We start from the raw sequence: 20,459 nt of genomic DNA, 5'->3' as shown, positions 1-20,459 counted from the left end.
CGATGTGCTTGTCGGATTTAAGGTTGGAACATGTTATTCCCGCGTATACTTTTGATGTTTCCCAGAGTATTGGAGTATTTCCTAAACAACACTGAACCCCTGGTTCCTTTGGAGGACGTTTCCGACAGGTAAACTGCATCAATGTTGACTTGGATGAATTGTAGTTGAGTCTTAAAGTTTTTGCATAATCATGCACAATGTCTAACTGCAATTGTATATTCCAGATTGAAGCTGCTAATAATAAGGTATCGTCTGCTAGGAAAACACAAGGGATGTGTGGATTTTGAATACCGAGTCCAAGACCGCTTACCTCTAACTTAGTTGCTAAGCCATTAATCATGACGAGGAATAGCCATGCAGAGAGGGTCCTTCCTTGACCGACCCCTTGTTCAATATGGTACTCCTCGCTCTTTTGTCCACTGTATAATACACAAGCTGTTACTCCATGAAACGAATCTTTTAGTATCCTCCAGAATTTTCCGTTAAAGCCTAATTTGTATACCTTGTACAGCAGTCCCTGTATCCAGACGCTGTTAAAGGCCTTTGCGTTGTTAAGAAACGCTGCAAAAACTTTAGAGTTACGTTCCAGATAATGACATATCGACTCCTTAACAGTAAAGGCGGCTAATATACTGCCACATTGAGGCCGAAATCCTTGATGAAATTTGTGCGGAAATTGACTTTTGGAACAACGCTTCACTATTCGCCTATACAAAATCTTCTTAAGAAGCTTTTGCAGCACTGATGTTAAAGTGATATCCCTATAATTATTCATGTCCAGTCGGTCTTTTTTCCCTCCTTTGAATAGTGTTATAATAATTCCCTGTTTAAAATGCCTTGGGTAAACCTCCAGATCAAAGATAGCATTGAAGAGCATAAATATTACATTTTAAACACAATTCCTACATGACGGATATGTTTTATAACAAGTCGTGTCCACCTGCTTTTCCATATTTTATATCTCTGATCGCTATATCCAACTCCTCCACTTCTACGCGATTTATGCAAACCGTATTCTGATTAGCGAAACTTTGCTCATACATTCCATCGATTCCGCGTTCGACCTCCTCTTTGAATATGGCATCAAAGTGAGGTTTTATCCCTGGCTTTGATAAATCTTCATAATGTTCTTTCCATGCTTTCTTGCTGGTATCCGGATCGCGACTGATCTCTTCTCCGATGCGCAACTCGACTGAGGAGAAAGTTTTGCATTAATTTTTTTATAACTTTATAAAAAGTTGCAATGTCTACTTCAGCTGTGTCTTGCAACTCCTCTAATTGCTCTTGATTATATTGATCTTTCGCCTTATCCAAAGCTGGTCGAAATTCCCGCTTTGCTCTTTTGTACACACTGTAAGACTCAAAAGAGTGTCCTCTTGGGTATCCCTGTTGTATCCAGTAAGCACGATATCGCCGCATAGCGGAGATCCTTAACATTGCTATAGTTCCAGTAGAGCTTAAGGAATGGACAATATCGCTTGAGTGTCAACGAAGCATTCGCAGCCTCACGAATTGCTGCCGCAGTATATTGTACTAATGATTCCAGCTGTTCAGCATTCATTCTAGATCTCTTGTAATGAAGTATTCTTCCCAGTGTCTCATTTAGCCCGGTCACGTATTTCATCTTCTCTTCGTCGGTTACCTTTCTCCAATTAACTGCTCGTGACAATTTAGATTGTTGGTGAGGGGAAAACAATATATCATCAGAAATTGTAACTGGCACCTGATCTGATACATTAAGGAAGTGGTCATCATGTATCACACAAGATCTCACCAAATCACACTGACTCCTTTCGATGAGAATATGATCAATAAGAGGATGATACAGACCATCGTTAGACACAAAAGTCACCACCTTCAGACAATTCCTGTGAATTAGCTGATATGAGTTGCTTCTCATCAATAAAAGTTTCGAGTGAAGTGCCACTTTCGTTAGCGTGCACATGGTTTTTAATACCAAACTTCTTTGAAATGTGTCCATTTAGGTCACCGAGTATGATTATCTCCCCTTGCTCACGATATCGGTCGAACAAATCGGAAAGACATCCGAGGATGTCTTTGTATTCGCAAATTGGACGATTTGTAGATGGTAGGAGAACTCCGATCACACACAGATATGATTTATCCTGAAGTTGCACGGATACACCAATAACTCGATCACAGCCCTAACTTAAAATTGGTGTCACCATCAGATGGTTCGTCCAGAGAATTGCTACACCTCCACAGCCACGATGTTGTAATCTTTGCTCAAAATCCTGCACCATGCAATCATCAGACCTCTCAAATGTCTTGTAATTGACATCGATATTCTCTAAAAAACATAACTGTTCTGGGGGTAACCAATGTTCAGTGATAACAGCTAAGTCTATATCCTTTAAAATCTCTGACAGAAGAGGTGTCCCATACATAACGCCTCTTGTATTTCAGGTTAGTAGATTCACAAATAGAACGAGAAGTATCGAATAGCACGAGCGTATGAAGTAATTGTTTACCTCCTCGTTTATTTGCGAAACTTTCCTTCGTGCGATCCTCCCATTTACGGATGAGAACAGTTTCCGGCCAGAAAAGCAAAATGTTGCTCTAGTATATTGAGTTTTGCCGTGTAGGTCGGATTTTTTTTTTTGATCATCCCAATATTTCAGAATCCTCATAAAGGTCACCTTTACACCTCTGCTGGCTGCATAGGAGACAACAGAACTGATTACGTCCTCCTCTGGTGCGTTAGAAGTAATTTATGACATAATCATTCTCTTTACTTTTGGTTTACGTTTAACTCCACGAAATTCGTAACGCGATTCCGCCGTTCCAGCACCAAGTTGTTGCTTAGTGTTATAGCCATGAAAAGTTATAGAAGTTACAGAACACATATATATACATAAGCACATCATGGTTGGATTTGAAATTGTCCTAGAGCCAATTACTGATTAAGCTAAGATCGACAATTGACAATTAGATTGAGGTTTTGAGGTTTACTACTCAGCTTTAATGAGCAAGTGCGCTTGGTTATCACCATGGATTTAAATACACGTATTCGTAACGCGAGAATAAATAAGTTCACATTTACATATAAGTATTCTATATAACTGGACATAGGAGGAACTAATTTTCTGAACCTTTTCAGGTATAGGTTTCATGCCAATATAGATCACCAGTCACGTGGTTGGACCAATCCCTACTAGCACTATTGCACCTGAGCTTGCATGAGTACAGAACATGAAATGGTCTTCCATTAAAAGAATGTACAAATAATTAAAATTGACAGTAAAATCTAACGAATTGTCACGAATAGATAAATAAATTTCAACGAATTATTTCGATAAAATGTTATGTCAACTAGGACCAATCTGTAGGTTGGGCCAGTCCCTACCATCCAGAGCTACAGGCCCTGTGGTCATTGCAACAATTAGAAGAAAATATGAGGATTTGTTAAGATGCCATACTACAAACTGATATATATCACAGAAACCCGTCAACCGTGGATCTGACTTGGTCGTGTTAGCTTCAGATCTAGACTTAACGAGGAGCACTGCAGACGAAAAACCCACTAACCGTGACAATCAGGAGGTTTTCTGAGTCGCACTAACCTTTTTGGTTCAACGATCTCAGAAACGTCCAGGTAATGGTCTCTAGCGGTTTTAGCACCGTCACTCTGGTTATATACTCATCATCTAAACGTTACTTGCCTAACTGGTGTAATCTGCCAATTCTGAGCTCTGATCTAACTCATTTTCTGTCACAACTATGAGATGCTCCGAACAATCAGGTTCAGGCATGCATGAGCGGTTTGGGTTGTCTCCGCAGTTTCCTGTGATGCGTTAGTGCGACTAGTGCTGGATAAGGCTTAGCCAGCGGAAGAGCAACAGACTTCATAGGCCTAACCTTGGCAAGCCAGGACAAATGTCCATAGGAATAAAATTAAAGGGAAGCAACATGTTGCTGTGCTATGTTCGGTTACGACCTTTGTCCGATTCATACTTAACCTCATACACAGGAATTTCACTGTTCGGGATATTTACCACCAAACAAGGTTCCCGTTTTCAACTGTCAGTCAGTTTAAGTTTGCCCTTTAGACCTACATTTCTTATTAGAACTCGGTCTCCAATCTCCAGCTTAGAGTTCTGCACCGAACGATCATACCGACCTTTATTCTGTTTAGACCACGTAGTAGCCTCATTCGGTGCAGTCCTATAGGCAGACTCCGTTCTAGTCCGCAGTTTGCCAACAAAGCACATGTAATTCATCGCACTTGCTGACCGGGGGTCAGTTCAAGGAAACGCGTCCACTGACAACCGAGAATGCCTTCCAAACATGAGGTAATGGGGAGGGTACCCCAAAGCATCACTTTTGGTCGCATTGTAGGCCTGGAACAGTGAAGCAATATACTATTTCCAACCAGTCTTCTTATCCTCATTTAGAGTGGCAAGCATCCTGATCCAGGTTAAACTTTTCTACTGAACCATTTCCCACTGGGTGATAAGGGATGGTTCTGGATTTTCTCACAGGGGCAAGCTTGCAAAGTTCTCTGATAACCTTGCTTTGATCACTGTAGCCGCTTTGAAAAGCTATAGTAAACAATAAAATTCTCATATAAAGCTTTCACAGTGGTCCGTGCCGTCTGGTTAAGACAGGGTATCGCTTGGGCATACTTGGTAATGTGATCTGTGATCACCAGAATATCTTCTATCCCCCTTCGCACTTGTCCGCTGTGAGAATGTCTATACAGAGCAACTCCATTGGATGGCTCGAGGTAATGGGACTCAGCTCAGCAACATGCTTAGCTGGTGAATTTCGCGGTATACAATACCCACAAGTCTAATCTTTTTGGTTTGATCATTCTCAAGGCCTGGTCAGTAGAGCCGTTACATTTCCAACCAAAGTGTTATTTCTTTCCCCTGATGACCAGTGTCATCATGAACACACCTAAGGGCAACGGCACACTGCTTTGGCAGCACCGGCTGGTTAACCTTTTGACCGTCCACAGAGGTGTTCGATATAGTACACCATCATGTAAAAAAAAGCTTGTTCCAAGTGCTAATCATCTTCTGGGCGTATATAGTCTCATCCATCAACCTTTTCACTCTTTTATCCTGCTGTTGCTGTACTTTCCAATCCACTGACGGAAACGCATCGACCGAATCCCTGTCATCATTGGCCAAATGAGGCAAGGCCCGGCCGACAGGCAATCCACTAGCGGAGCGACAGCAACCGTCGACAGACATACCGCCTGAACAGCATCAGGAATACGAGATACGAAATACGAGAGAGATCATCAGCACCGGTGTTACGTATCCCAGGCTGATACAACAGTGTGAAGTTATAACTTGTAAGAGCGGCAAACCATCTATTCCTAGTCGCATCAATATTGTCTTACCCAGTACATATGTAAGTGGGTTGTTATCAGTGAAAACGTTGAAAGTGTTACCATTGAGGTAATCATGGAACTTGTCGGTCACAGCCCACTTGAGACCTGAAAACTTCTGGTCTTAAACCACGGCTGGCATATGCAATGACCTCCGCACAATCTTGTTTCTGATACAGGACTATCATAGGCAAAGGCTACCGGCGTCTGTGTGCGAGATGAACGTTTTAGTATAATCGGCATAAGAAGGAACAGGGTATCGACAGCTGTCTGCTGAGGCTCTTTCACAACCATTCAGTTTTTTTATAGACCTTAGATTAAGTTTAAGCCTTTGCAGTCTTACTTGTTTTAATGAGGACTTGACCTTGCAAAAAATTGTTTAGCGGTTGGGCGATAGAGAAAAATCCTTAATGGAACGCCTACAGTAACCACTAAAACCAAGACATTGACCTAGCTTCTTAACGTTCTTTGGATATGACCAATCTTTCACAATGGATAACTTTTCTGGGTCTGTCACAATGCCTTCTGCAGACACTACATGCCCCAAGCACGTCGCAGAACTTTTAAACATTTTAGCACTTTGAAGGTTTACGTTTCTGTCCATATTGTACTATTCAGGAATAAACTGATTCTAACATTGTCACCTTGTCAAAAATGTCATCAAAGAAGACGAGACATTCCCTCAGATGCAGGCAATATAATTGGGATCTTTCTCAGCGACTTATATCTGCCTTTAACCAGCTCGAAGATCTAGTTTCGAGAAATAACAGCTACCTATTAAAGTATCGATAGTGACATCAAATCGAGGAGGCATATATGCATCTTTCGTCATACCCGAGTTAAGCATGCGGTAGCCAATACAGAATCTTAATAAACCATCCTTCTTTCAACCAAATAAATATTATCGAGTGGAAGAGTAGAAAATGTCTAATACTTGACGAACCCTATACAATTGCTCATCACTGAGATTCTCAGTATTCAAAGTTATACCATATCTTCAGGTACAGACTTTGTTTCGGGAGTACCGGGTAACTCAGAAATTAAATTATCAACAACCTTAACCTGGTGTACTAAACAAATATGGGTGTAGTAATCAGATTGCAAACTTTAACTGATATTTTCACTCTAGACACGTCATTTTTTACTTTGATAACTATGTATATTAAAGGTCAGAGTTGTCAAATCGGTTTTCTGTGATGATGATGTTAGAGGTTCCGGGTATCATGTCGATGATAACTGTGGACTGGTAGGATTGAACCTTAAGTGGCTTCCTGTTCATGGACTTGACATCATATGAACAAGAAATACTTAATACAGCGACCTCGGGAGATAAATGGAGCTCACATGAGGCCATCGAGTCTTTAACCAGTCTGATTTCATTGGTACCCATAAGGCATGGACATGTTCTCTTGTAATCTGTGTCTGGTACTACTAGTAATGGAACAGTAAAGACTTAGACAAGAAAGGTAATTGGACATTAAATTCTATATACACCTTAATATGAATGGCTGAACCATTAGCTACAGTTACACCAAGCCCTAGTTTAGAAACCTAATGGAGCTCAGGCCTGTTTGGTAGGCCACGATAGAATGATTCGGATATGGTGGAAACCATTGAGCCACTATCTATTAAGTATTTCGCCTTTATTCCTTCAATGAGAACTTTGCTGTCAATAGAGCCCTAGGAGCATATTCAAAATATCAGCTTGGCCTGTTTGAAGTGCATCGGTCGCTGCTTGGCCCACGGCAGAGACCGTTACGCTTTTGGGCCCTCCGCCGATTTTTGTTTGTTGAGGTTTGGTTTCAGTCTGTAGGAATCACGACCACGACCTCGATGCTGGCCTTGACCTGAATATTTTGTTTGATTGCAATAAACTTGTCAAATCTGGCATCGATCATTCTGGCCATTCTATCCGAAAGTGCCTTTAGTTTACTCTCAAACTCTTAAGAAACTTCTCAAGCAGAAGTAGCTTGCTTTCTTGATAGAGTCGTGGCTTTTACCAGTGGTACCCGAGCACAGGTCAAGCTCTCTCTCCACTATCCTTATCTCCATCAAAAGACAATCAGACGATGCTATAGAGTCATATGTATGGCGCATTCGACTCTTGAGGTTGTCACTCGTTCAATCTTTATGCCTTGATAGGCCTGGATGCCTTATCCACAGACCAATTATTTATGGCTGTCTGTAGCATAGTCTCGAGACTGCACCCCAAGGCAGTTACTGAGAATTCATATAATGAATATACCCTTACCAGTCTGGGTACACAAATCAAGAGAAACTATGGCATATTTTCCCAAGGCGTTCAGAGTTCTCATGAGATATGCCTCTGTCCAGGTCCCGGGTTTTATTTCTGGCTGTTCAGCACCTAGTTACCTTTCGTCCGACAAAATGAGTACAGTTGACACAAGATAAAGGATATATTCATATACTCAAGGGATAAAGAAACGCGAGGTAACATTATTTGCAAAGTCCTGCGAAAGCGTTGTTTAACAACAATTAAAATCTGCCAAGCATATCTCAAGGTCATAGTGCACTTGGACGAATGTTGGATTATTGTATTGCGTGACGATGTCTTTCGGGGAAAGCTGGAACAGGAAAATCTCGTGCACAGCACTGTTGTGACATTGAGTTACACTGCTCGTCATACCATTAGGTAGTCTTCATGGAGACACATCGTTTTCCGTTATTTTTATTAATTTCTGATAGCAGTAAACAATGGCACGGCTGACGAGAATTTAGAGGGGTCAGGCCGATGCGATAATTATGCAAGTGCAAAGACAAATACAGATTGCCAGACATTTCGGTGTCCATATTTTCACTATAGAACGTCTTGTTAGACCTAGATCTGGGCGTCCGCGCGTGACGTCATAACATCAGGACAGGTTTATTCGTCTCGCGCATTTGATCAATCGCCACCTTACTGTTAATGAATCTGCCCTTCATACCATAGGAACTCATAGCCATCCTATTCATGCAAAATGTGTAAAGAAACGGTTGCAGGAAGTTGGGCATGCACCAGAATATCCTCATTAAGGCAGTGGAGTCGGGTCTTTTTTACTGATGAGTCCCGCTTCACTATGTGTCGAGCAGAAGGTGTAAACCGACTTCGTAGAGAACGTTTTACCGACTGCTGCGTAATAGAGACGGATGGGTTAAGCGGTGGATCGGTTATGGTGTGGGGAGGAATCTCGCATTGAGTTAAATCATCAGTGGTTGTGGTAGCTGGTAATTTAACTGCCGCTAGATATAGAGATGAAATCCTCCGACCCGATGTTGTCCCAATAATTCAGCAAAACAACCTTACATTCCAGGAGGATAATATTCGACCCTATGTAGCGAGGATCTGTCGCGACTTTCGACTAACATCAATATCCACCCACTGGACTGGCCGCCATACAACCCTGACCTATCCCCTATTGAGCACTTGTGGGACCAATTGAAGAGACAGGTTCGACGACGCCAGCCTCTCCCTGTTACTCTGGCCCAACTGAAAGTAGCCCTCTTGAGAAGAATAGGCAAAGATCCCAATGAGAAGGATAAAGTCACTCATGAATTTTATTCCTAGTAGGATCAGGACTGCGGAGAGAGCGAATGGGAGGACATTGAGTAGCCATTGTGAACCCCCCTAGCACGAGGCCAGACCCGGGGATCACGCATAAACAAACAATTCGCGAGCATCATAAATGCAAGATTAGATATGATTTACACCTCATTTCTGGGTAATTCTTAATAAAATCATATGTTAGCTTTAATTTGCAAAATGATCAATAAAAAAAAAAAAAAAAAAAGGAAAAAATCCCAAAAATTTCACGGTTGAGTGTGAATACAAGTTTTCATACCCTAAGGAACTAATAGTCTATTACAAAAATATATATGTATTTGAATTATTTCATTCAAAGTGTCAGATTTTAAAAATATTTAAGTGGATTTATGTAAATATTTTGAGATTTTTTAGATTCTTTTTGTTCTCGAGATATTAATTATTCCCTACATTCCTGGTACGAGTATTGTAGCCGGGGCTGTGAACGGCCTACACAAATTCATCTGAGTAGGGACTGTAAGGTCGGCTCTGTCTATACCTGTAGCATAGGTCATACAAGACAAAGTTGTGTTTCGGCGCGTTCGTATTGTTCTTGTGATCTGTCTATTAATTTCATATACCACAATGAATCTTGACTAAATTGCAAACATGTACATGCTGAAGAAACGGCCCACTGTTTTTATCACGTCGCCGTTTCCGTCTTTTTGCATGGCAAGATATGTTTGTTTTTTGTTTGTTTTTGTTTTATAACTTTTAGCCAAACTTTACAATTGCTTAAGTGCTTCCTATGATATGTAAGAAGATTAGTAACATCTGCTGTTGTTGTGCTATTATGTAATAAATTTTGCTGAATTTAATAAGCGTTTGCGAAATTTCAATTTATTTTGCTTAAAGTTATATGTTTGCTTAATTTAATCTTTTGCTAAATTCAATTGTCTGTATATATAGAACCTACATCCCTGTCTGTACCCGTCACATTAAACATATATAGAACCTACATCCCTGTCTGTACCCGTGACATTAAACATATATAGAACCTACATCCCTGACTGTACCTGTTACATTAAACATACATAGAACCTACATCCCTGTCTGTACCTGTTACATTAAACATATATAGAACCCACATCCCTGACTGTACCCATCACATTAAACATATATAGAACCTACATCCCTGACTGTACCCGTGACATTAAACATATATAGAACCTACATCCCTGACTGTACCCGTCACATTATACATATATAGAACCTACATCCCTGACTGTACCCGTCACATTATACATATATAGAACCTACATCCCTGACTGTACCCGTCACATTAAACATATATAGAACCTACATCCCTGACTGTACCGTCACATTAAACATATATAGAACCTACATCCCTGATTGTACCGTCACATTAAACATATATAGAACCTACATCCCTGACTATACCGTCACATTAAACATATAAAAAACCTTCATCCCTGACTCTACCCGTCACATTATACATATATAGAACCTACATCCCTGACTGTACCCGTCACATTAAACATATATAGAACCTACATCCCTGACTGTACCCGTCACATTATACATATATAGAACCTACATCCCTGACTGTACCCGTCACATTATACATATATAGAACCTACATCCCTGACTGTACCCGTCACATTAAACATATATAGAACCTACATCCCTGACTGTACCCGTCACATTAAACATATATAGAACCTACATCCCTGACTGTACCCGTCACGTAAAACATATATAGAACCTACATCCCTGACTGTACCCGTCACATTATACATATATAGAACCTACATCCCTGACTGTACCCGTCACATTAAACATATATAGAACCTACATCCCTGACTGTACCGTCACATTAAACATATACAGAACCTACATCCCTGTCTGTACCCGTCACATTAAACATATATAAAACCTACATCCCTGTCTGTACCCGTGACATTAAACATATATAGAACCTACATCCCTGACTGTACCCGTCACATTAAACGTATATAGAACCTACATCCCTGACTGTACCCGTCACGTAAAACATATATAGAACCTACATCCCTGACTGTACCCGTCACGTAAAACATATATAGAACCTACATCCCTGACTGTACCCGTCACATAAAACATATATATAACCTACATCCCTGACTGTACTCGTAACATTAAACATATGCAGAACCTACATCCCTGACTCTACCGTCACATTAAACATACATAGAACCTACATCCCTGTCTGTACCCGTAACATTAAACATATATAACCTACATCCCTGACTGTACCTGTTACATTAAACATATATAGAACCTACATCACTGTCTGTACCCGTCACATTAAACTTATATAGAACCTCCATCCCTGTCTGTACCCGTAATATTAAACATATATAGAACCTACATCCCTGTCTGTACCCGTCACATTAAACATATATAGAACCTACATCCCTGACTGTACCCGTCACGTAAAACATATATAGAACCTACATCCCTGACTGTACCCGTCACATTATACATATATAGAACCTACATCCCTGTCTGTACCCGTGACATTAAACATATATAGAACCTACATCCCTGACTGTACCTGTTTCATTAAACATACATAGAACCTACATCCCTGTCTGTACCCGTCACATTAAACATATATAGAACCTACATCCCTGTCTGTACCCGTCACATTAAACATATATAACCTACATCCCTGACTGTACCTGTTACATTAAACATATATAGAACCTACATCCCTGTCTGTACCCGTCACATTAAACTTATATAGAACCTCCATACCTGTCTGTACCCGTAACATTAAAGATATATAACCTACATCCCTGACTGTACCCTTCACATTAAAGATATATTTTAATTTCTATCCAAAAGCAGATTCAATGAAACTACTAAATGTGATCTGTTTCATTTACCAATGAATTTGACCAGATTAACATTGCCAGTGGATGAATACAAATATTAGGTAAGGGGAGAGAACTCCCCAACTTCTACTAGACTTTCAATATATTACAAGTATGAGATTTAAAAACATCAAAATAAAAATTTAAAAACTATTGAAAACTATTAATAAAATAATAATAAAAATAAAAAAACAAAATTGTGTGTGCTATGGTAATTTTTGTAATTACTAAATATAATTCCGTTCATTTGTAGATGGTAAGTTTCATCAAAATACAGAAAGACATAATATTATTCTGTTATAATTTTTGTACAATAAAGAATTTCAGCAATAATAGTTAAACGTACTTATAGTTAAAATTATGTACATTATGTAGAAAAGATTAAAAAAATTTATGCGTATGATGGTAATATATTAATCCGTCCTAGATCTTTAAGGTATACAATGACGAACACTATAATGATATACAAGTTACGGCGTATGTTTTTTTTTGGATAAAAAATACGCCAAGACCAAACATGACTGTAGGTTTATGTAGTAGCTCGGAGACCAATCACAGAAGACCCCCTACACAGTCTTTACCACCAGAGATTAACGGAATGACCTTTAACGGCGAATAATTCACACAGAGTATTTATCAATCATCGAGGACAAAAGTATTGTTTGTGGCCTAACTAACACAGCATAGCAACTCGAACGAGCCGAAACACATATATATACGGTATGACTGTCCTTCCGGGATAAGCTTTGTTACGGTAACCGACATCCTGGTGATTCACCCCATCCGCGTTAATGCTACAATATGACAAAGTGCGCCCCACTCATGCTACGACGTACGTGCTGCTGATGCCACGGCGTGTAGGCATAATTGTAAGACACATATTAACTAACGCAAGACGATTTAGCCTGTTTTCGATTGTTTTAATACGAGAACTGAAACTGGAACGAAATAAACATATGATAAACCATTTTATCGGAAATACGAGATTTCAGTGCAATATTTTGTAAACGGCCCCGAGTGGCAAGTAGTCGGCGATATTACCGGTCACCGGCACATATAGAGAATCCTTCACGTGACTTTTTTTTTTTTTTTGCTTTTTGTTGTCGTTGTTTTGTTTTCTGTCAAACCGCCATACATTAAGGGAATCGTAAAAAGAAAGAAATATTTAATTGTACACCGGTATATTTTAAAATTTTAGGCATTTTATCCCCGAGAATGTTGACAATGGGTTCAAAATATTTTTCCGCACAATATGAACTGTTTCATCTAAATCAAGATAAGTTGCAAGTGCCTCAGATGTTTAGGAATTGTTAGATAGACGTTATTTTCTGATCTTAGTCACAATCAGTCAATCCTTTGTACAATGATTAAAGCCCCAATATACGTAACATTCACCAAAAATTTAGTGTAGAATCACACATAATTATTGAGATATTCTCTAAGATGTAGTTAAAATTAAGTAATTCAAACAATAGTTACCATGACTTTGTGCATAAAGTATTGATATATGAGCAGTTGAAACTCGCTATTTGTAAACACACCTCCATTTTAAACACGCCGCCATCGAAATTACGATTGTTGCCGAACCACGTCGGAAAGTTCATGACCTGATCTCGCGAGAGTTGAGGTCTCTACTTATAGAGGAAGCACATGCAGATATGTCTACGGTAAGTTTTTGTTTCCAAACATTGTTTGCGAAGTCTTGTCGTAGACTTGAAGTATTCCTGTGATAAACATTCAGTTTTTGGGAAATTATTAGAAGGAATAATTAGTTTAGAAACGATACGACGCACAACTATAACGTAAGAATTAAGAACTGGCCTGATGTATGATTGAAAAAAAGGAAGCGACTGGTGAACGTCTGTACTGTGTCTGCCATGTTTACACACGCGGAATATGGGCATGCGCAATGTCATCCCTACGAGCGGTAATGGATGAATTATTGTGGGTCCCACATTGTTTATTTTCCGATTTTTTCAATTTTTATTCAAATTGAAAACAGTCAGTTCTATTTTCTTTAATTAAAGGAAAGTATTTGTTTTGTTACATATATTACGGGGAAAATAAGATAAAGTTTGTTTTTTATAGTGATTTTTACGTGTATTGTATATTTGGGCTTTAACAGACGCAATAATCATAAAATATTTATAATAATAATAAAACCCCAAACAAACAACAATGAGATAACAAATTAATTATAGATAAAGTAATTATTCGGTAAGATCAATTATTGCATAATTTAAATACAAATTCTACTAAATTCCCATTAGAAGGTAATGTTGGTGTCATGAATTATTTTCCTGTCCGTCATCAGACAGAACTGGTTCTTTCTGTATCTGTTCACAAACATTTTCCTTTCATACATGCAAACAGATTATTTATATGTTCGAGATGTTAATTTCAATATCTTCAAAACGTCTTCAGCACTGCTTTTTTTATCTCTACATATGTGAAATGGTATTCCAATCACAATGAATGAGATATACTTACGACAAGTACTTGGAGGGGAAATTTTGGCTTGTCAGGTACGATGTTGTATCCGTGGCTGTTAAAGTGGCAGTCGAGCTGCAAGCTTTAAGTATACAATAAGTATTAGGTATTAAGTATTAACGATTAAAAAGGCTGCATAATAAAAAAAAAAGAAAAAATATCCGCCAGATAAATATTTGCTTACTTTATCGACGAATTAACGGTCAGTCAATTTGAAGTCGGAACTCCTTGTTACTTCTGGTAACTACCTAGCTGAACAACGTATAACTGGCCCTTCAAGTCGTGACTACCTCACTGAACAACAAACGGAAGGATATTCCAGCGGCGACTTCATCTCTGAACAACATACGGAAGACCTTCGAGTGTCATGTAAGTCCATTTGGTTGAAATATATAGCCAATGGACACAATCAGGACAGACAAAATATTTCTCAGCTATATTGATAGGATATCGCGTAAATTATTTTTAATTATTGTATTGTTCATATCGTATATCTTGTGGTAGTGTGTAATTGAAGCCGACTTTATGGTGTTGCCACACTGAAATATACCAGTTGTGACTACCTAACTAAACAACATACTGAAGGCCCTGCGATTGGTGACTGCCTCTCTGATTAACATACTGATGGCCTTTCCAGTGGTGATTACCTCACTGAACAAGGACCTTCGATTGATAGCTCTATCACTGGACAACATACGGAAGGCCCTTAGAGTGGTGAGTACCTTACTGAATAACATAGGGAAGGCCCTTCGAGTGGTGAGTACCTTGCTAAACAACATACGGAAGGCCTTTCGAGTGGTGAGCACCTCACTGAATAACATAGGGAAGGCCCTTCGAGTGGTTAGCACCTCACTGAATAACATAGGGAAGGCCCTTCGAGTGGTTAGCACCTCACTGAATAACATAGGGAAGGCCCTTCGAGTGATGAGTACCTTGCTAAACAACATACGGAAGGCCTTTCGAGTGGTGAGCACCTCACTGAATAACATAGGGAAGGCCCTTCGAGTGGTGAGTACCTTGCTAATAACGGAACAGAACACGTATCAACTCCAGTCACACTCACTGAATAACATAGGGAAGGCCCTTCGAGTGGTTAGCACCTCACTGAATAACATAGGGAAGGCCCTTCGAGTGGTTAGCACCTCACTGAATAACATAGGGAAGGCCCTTCGAGTGATGAGTACCTTGCTAAACAACATACGGAAGGCCTTTCGAGTGGTGAGCACCTCACTGAATAACATAGGGAAGGCCCTTCGAGTGGTTAGCACCTCACTGAATAACATAGGGAAGGCTTAGCACCTCACTGAATAACATAGGGAAGGCCCTTCGAGTGATGAGTACCTTGCTAAACAACATACGGAAGGCCTTTCGAGTGGTGAGCACCTCACTGAATAACATAGGGAAGGCCCTTCGAGTGGTGAGTACCTTGCTAAACAACATACGGAAGGCCTTTCGAGTGGTGAGTACCTTATTGAATAACATAGGGAAGGCCCTTCGAGTGGTGAGTACCTTGCTAAACAACATACGGAAGGCCTTTCGAGTGGTGAGCACCTCACTGAATAACATAGGGAAGGCCCTTCGAGTGGTGAGTACCTTGCTAAACAACATACGGAAGGCCTTTCGAATGGTGAGTACCTTATTGAATAATATAGGGAAGGCCCTTCGAGTGATGAGTACCTTGCTAAATAACATACGGAAGGCCTTTCGAGTGGTGAGCACCTCACTGAACAACTTACAGAAGGCCCTTCGAGTGATTAGTACCTTGTTAAACAACATACGGAAAGCCCTTCGAGGGCTATTTAAAGCCATTCGGCCAATGGACACAATCACAAGACAGACAGGTATAGTTTTTAGCGATATGTATTGGATATTACTTGAATTGTTTTAAAATATTGTATGGTTCATATTTTTTTATCTTGTGGTAGTGTGTAATTGAAGCCGATACAAAGTGCTGCCACACGGACTACAGCAGGAATCATCTCTCTGCTTCTATTGAGAAGTGCCTTTAAGATTAGAATTTGTAAGACTTTTGACGTTAATGAACTTATAAGTGTTAGAAAGTCGTGATGATATTAAATGAAGGTCTATATGCAAAGATCTTTCATTCGATCTTAAAGGAATTCACCGAGACATGATACAACAATTATATCATGACAGTGAGTTTTTGCACTATCTAAAAGTCGTTTGAAAGAAACAGTTGACGCCTGCAAAACATTTTTCAACTTTAGCATTGAATCCATCCTTAAGTGCCGTCATGTTGGTGAGACGGGGATATGTGAGAGTCTAATGACGTCTATAAATTCATCATATACAATAAGGAATATCTATTTACGTAAAACAATAATAGAATTACCTCCACCATCCATGGCTTTGGCTGACATGTATTGAATGGTAAAACCATTCTGATTGGCGTCCGCAATAGAATCCGATTGAAAACTAATATAGACGTTACCGGACAGGGCAACACGATTGACGCTGAAGCTGGACGCTCCTGCGGCGTTAGATGAGAAAGAAGCTGCTCCAGAGCCATCGGTACCTATTAAAGGATAACAAATACAAATACTTCTAGTCGATTTACTGTTAACTACTAATGGTGTACCTGTATATTGTATTTTTGAAAAGTACATCAAGAATCAGTTTAGCATATTTTTTATTGTTAAATAACACTAAAAAGAAATTAACTACATGTATTCTATTAGTAATTGGAAAGTAAGAAATTTACAATAAGTCTTAATCTTGTACAATCTTAACTATCAATGATAAATTGTTTGATGCTTGACTTGATCATTAATCAAAATGCAACGATCATGAATATCTTTGTGTGTTAAACTGAATAAATTCGGTTGTGAATATTTCTTTTTTCGATAGAAAAAATCTAGGTTACCGAATACAAGTTGTCGCATTTGATTTTGTGATTTAGGACACTGATGCCAACAGCTGACGGATAAATTTACAACACATGACTCCGAGAGATGACAGTGATGAAGATTATGAGAAAGACATATCATTACTTCTTGCGAAACATACTTCCTTGTGCTAACAAGAATTGACAAAGAAAAACACCTTTCATAGTCATGGCCTATGCACAGACACGTTTGCTTGATAGCTTTTTCAGCTTCCTGCATAGGTTCTCACAATGAGTCGATACAAACAATTATTTATGAACTTGTTAATTGCTCCGAAGAAAATAAACAACATACCGTCATATATCTGTAGGATGTCGTTCGGCCTCAAGTTATCTATCTGTATGTACATAAGGATATCTTCACTAGCAGAATTTGATGAAATCAGCTTCCATGCACAGTTGAGATTTCTGTTATCAACAAAATGATAGTTCTTTACTTGGGAGATAAAAAATAAAGAAAGGGGGAAATAATTCTTTGATCGTAAGGCAAGCAAGGAAGTTGTATTTCTGTTACAAGTTTTGTATACAGTATATATACCAGAAAATGTACTTAATTACACCATTAATTTGTTCTTAAACTCGTGGATGATAATTTAATACAATTTATTTCTTCACTAAAAGCATTTTTTTTCACAATTACATGTACTTTAACAAAAACAACCCATTTAAGTCAATATTACATTTAGCTCTGTAAGCAACCTCTGTGTCACCGTTACATTAAATCAACAAGCCATCAATTGTCCTTGTTACATAAAGTTGAATATTGATGTCCCATAGTGATTAAAACTTACTCTGTGTACACTCCACTGCTTGGGTACGTTATGCTACCAGTTTCAAAGGTTGCCAGATTTATATCAGAGGAAGTCCCCGAACACTGCGCATGGACTTAATTGTAACATAAATATCATCTGTTACCAATATATAAATAATTCGACAACAAAAAGGACGTTTTTATGTTCATAGTGGCTAATAAGAGGTAACAGCATCAAACAATCGAAATTGAATACAAAATTATATATACCACTGTTTAGTGTATCAAACGCAGATTTAATATTCAGTATAGATGTAATAAGAGAATCAAATGCCTTGACGAACCAGTAATATAGAACAAATATGATTTTAATAATGATAGTTTCAGGAGGATTTTAAGGAAAACGTCAAATTCCTGTCATTGTAAATATTTGCGTCTATGCTTTTTTGGTGGGTATGACATTTTTCTTTTTTGCTCTATATAGTCCCCTCTTTTGGCGTCTCGGGGGAGGGGGACACATCCCTCGATCTCGCTGTTTGAACTTCATTGTCACTATGATGCTTGCGGTCAAATATGCTTCGCTGTTTTAGCAGAAGACATAAAAATATATATTTTCCCCACGCAATAAACTCCAATACCACACCTGGAAAATTTCAAAATTAGGGTAAAACCCCTTAATTCAGACGGCTTTTAAAATTCGAATATTTTGTCCCTCTACTATGGCACATTGAAGGAGGAGAAGGGATGTTAAACCCTGAAATTTCACAGGTTTGAATTGCCATTCCTTAAGGACTCTTGTTTAAAAAAAACGCTGAAGTTAGGCTGTTTTCTTTAGCAGTAGACGTCAAAAATATGTTTTGTCCTGTACCAACTATACTGACATGAAACAAGTTATCTAAAGGTAAGTTTGATCATGTCTCACACTATGCTAATTGGATGATAAATTGGTATGTCAAACATTGAGCTGTTCTGATGATTCCTTAATTCCCTAGGCAGTGACTGACCGAATGCTTGGAATTGAACAGGGTCTTCGCGCTTAACGGGTGTGAGATGACGAGGTTCGACTGTAATTGATTCAGTATTGTTTTAGTGTTTACTTATATAAGCATTTAAGGATAACCATCGATTACTTAATGTACCTTTTTATTTACAGAAATTATCTTAATATATATATATAGTTCTTACTGCAAGTAAATTACCTTTGTAACTATATGCCAGTAGGATAAAGGTTGTAATCAGTTCTCGATATGTCATGATGGGTTCTGCTGATGGTTTTAAAGCTGATAAACTCTTGTTAACGCTGAAAAGAGAACAAAGAACACGTCAAATGAGAAATGGGGAAAAAGAAGGAAATATTAGTTATGTAAAGTAAGATAATCACTGCAATATATATCACTGCATAATATCTGTAAGAGCATGTCTTTTCATATATATATATACATGTACAGAAAATTAATCATTTAACATGACAAACAAAGGCCTGAAAACTTTAGTGATATATTTGTTTGTCATGTTAATTTTCTCTGTATATACGAAGTTTTTATCTTTTTAAATTATATATATATATATATATATATATATGCCATCAGAAAATCAAGTGGTTATATTTTTTTGCTGTCAATGTTTTCAGTATGTTATATACCCTCACAACAGAAAAGCTTGTATGAAGACGCTCTCCACGGTTGATGCCTTGTAAAATGCCATAAAAATGACAAGGTTTAACATGTATAGGCCAACATAATATCCCATCTGGTCATACGATACAGAGCAACTGATCATGTAAATCTATATATGGATCAGCTTATATATATATATATCTGATTGTTTTGTTCTAATTCGGTCAGGGGTGTGAAAACAACACTTAAGTCTCAAAGTGGGCACAAAATCTTCCATTACATCCTCGCAACATCTAGGGTAAAAGGAGGACCGGTGTCTAGGGAGACCAACGACAGGGAGAAAAGGAGGTCCGGTGTCTAGGGAGATCAACGACAGGGGTAAAAGGAGGTCCGGTGTCTAGGGAGATCAACGACAGGGAGAAAAGGAGGTCCGGTGTCTAGGGAGATCAACGTCAGGGAGAAAAGGAGGTCCGGTGTCTAGGGAGACCAACGACAGGGGTAAAAGGAGGACCGGTGTCTAGGGAGACCAACGACAGGGGTAAAAGGAGGTCCGGTGTCTAGGGAGATCAACGACAGGAGTTAAAAGGAGGACCGGTGTCTAGGGAGACCAACGACAGGGAGAAAAGGAGGTCCGGTGTCTAGGGAGATCAACAACAGGGGTAAAAGGAGTACCGGTGTCTAGGGAGACCAACGACAGGGAGAAAAGGAGGTCCGGTGTCTAGGGAGATCAACGACAGGGGTTAAATGAGGTCCGGTGTCTAGGGAGACCAACGACAGGGGTAAAAGGAAGACCGGTGTCTAGGGAGACCAACGACAGGGAGAAAAGGAGGTCCAGTGTCTAGGGAGATCAACAACGGGGTTAACCAACGACAGGGGTTA

The 20,459-nt window shown here is 39.1% G+C and overlaps 1 protein-coding gene across 1 annotated transcript in view; it reads right to left on the bottom strand.

Moving 5' to 3' along the window:
* LOC132562826 (cubilin-like) overlaps positions 1 to 20,459 on the bottom strand; it is a 40,110-nt gene that overhangs the window by 10,296 nt on the left and 9,355 nt on the right. Inside the window, exons 2-6 of the mRNA XM_060227600.1 lie at positions 19,164 to 19,264; positions 18,005 to 18,098; positions 17,509 to 17,621; positions 16,662 to 16,844; positions 14,309 to 14,390 (exon numbers count right to left, since the gene is read on the bottom strand). Coding sequence (XP_060083583.1) covers positions 14,309 to 14,390; positions 16,662 to 16,844; positions 17,509 to 17,621; positions 18,005 to 18,098; positions 19,164 to 19,218 — 527 coding nt within the window. The 5' untranslated portion in view covers positions 19,219 to 19,264. The remainder of the gene's footprint in view (positions 1 to 14,308; positions 14,391 to 16,661; positions 16,845 to 17,508; positions 17,622 to 18,004; positions 18,099 to 19,163; positions 19,265 to 20,459) is intronic.

Source organism: Ylistrum balloti, unplaced genomic scaffold, assembly GCF_031769215.1.
Source record: "Ylistrum balloti isolate Yb309-2 unplaced genomic scaffold, AGI_CSIRO_Ybal_v1 Utg371526, whole genome shotgun sequence".
NCBI lineage: Eukaryota > Metazoa > Mollusca > Bivalvia > Pectinida > Pectinidae > Ylistrum > Ylistrum balloti.
The sequence above is the reverse complement of the archived record's forward strand: the minus strand, read 5'-3'. Positions and strand labels throughout refer to the sequence as shown.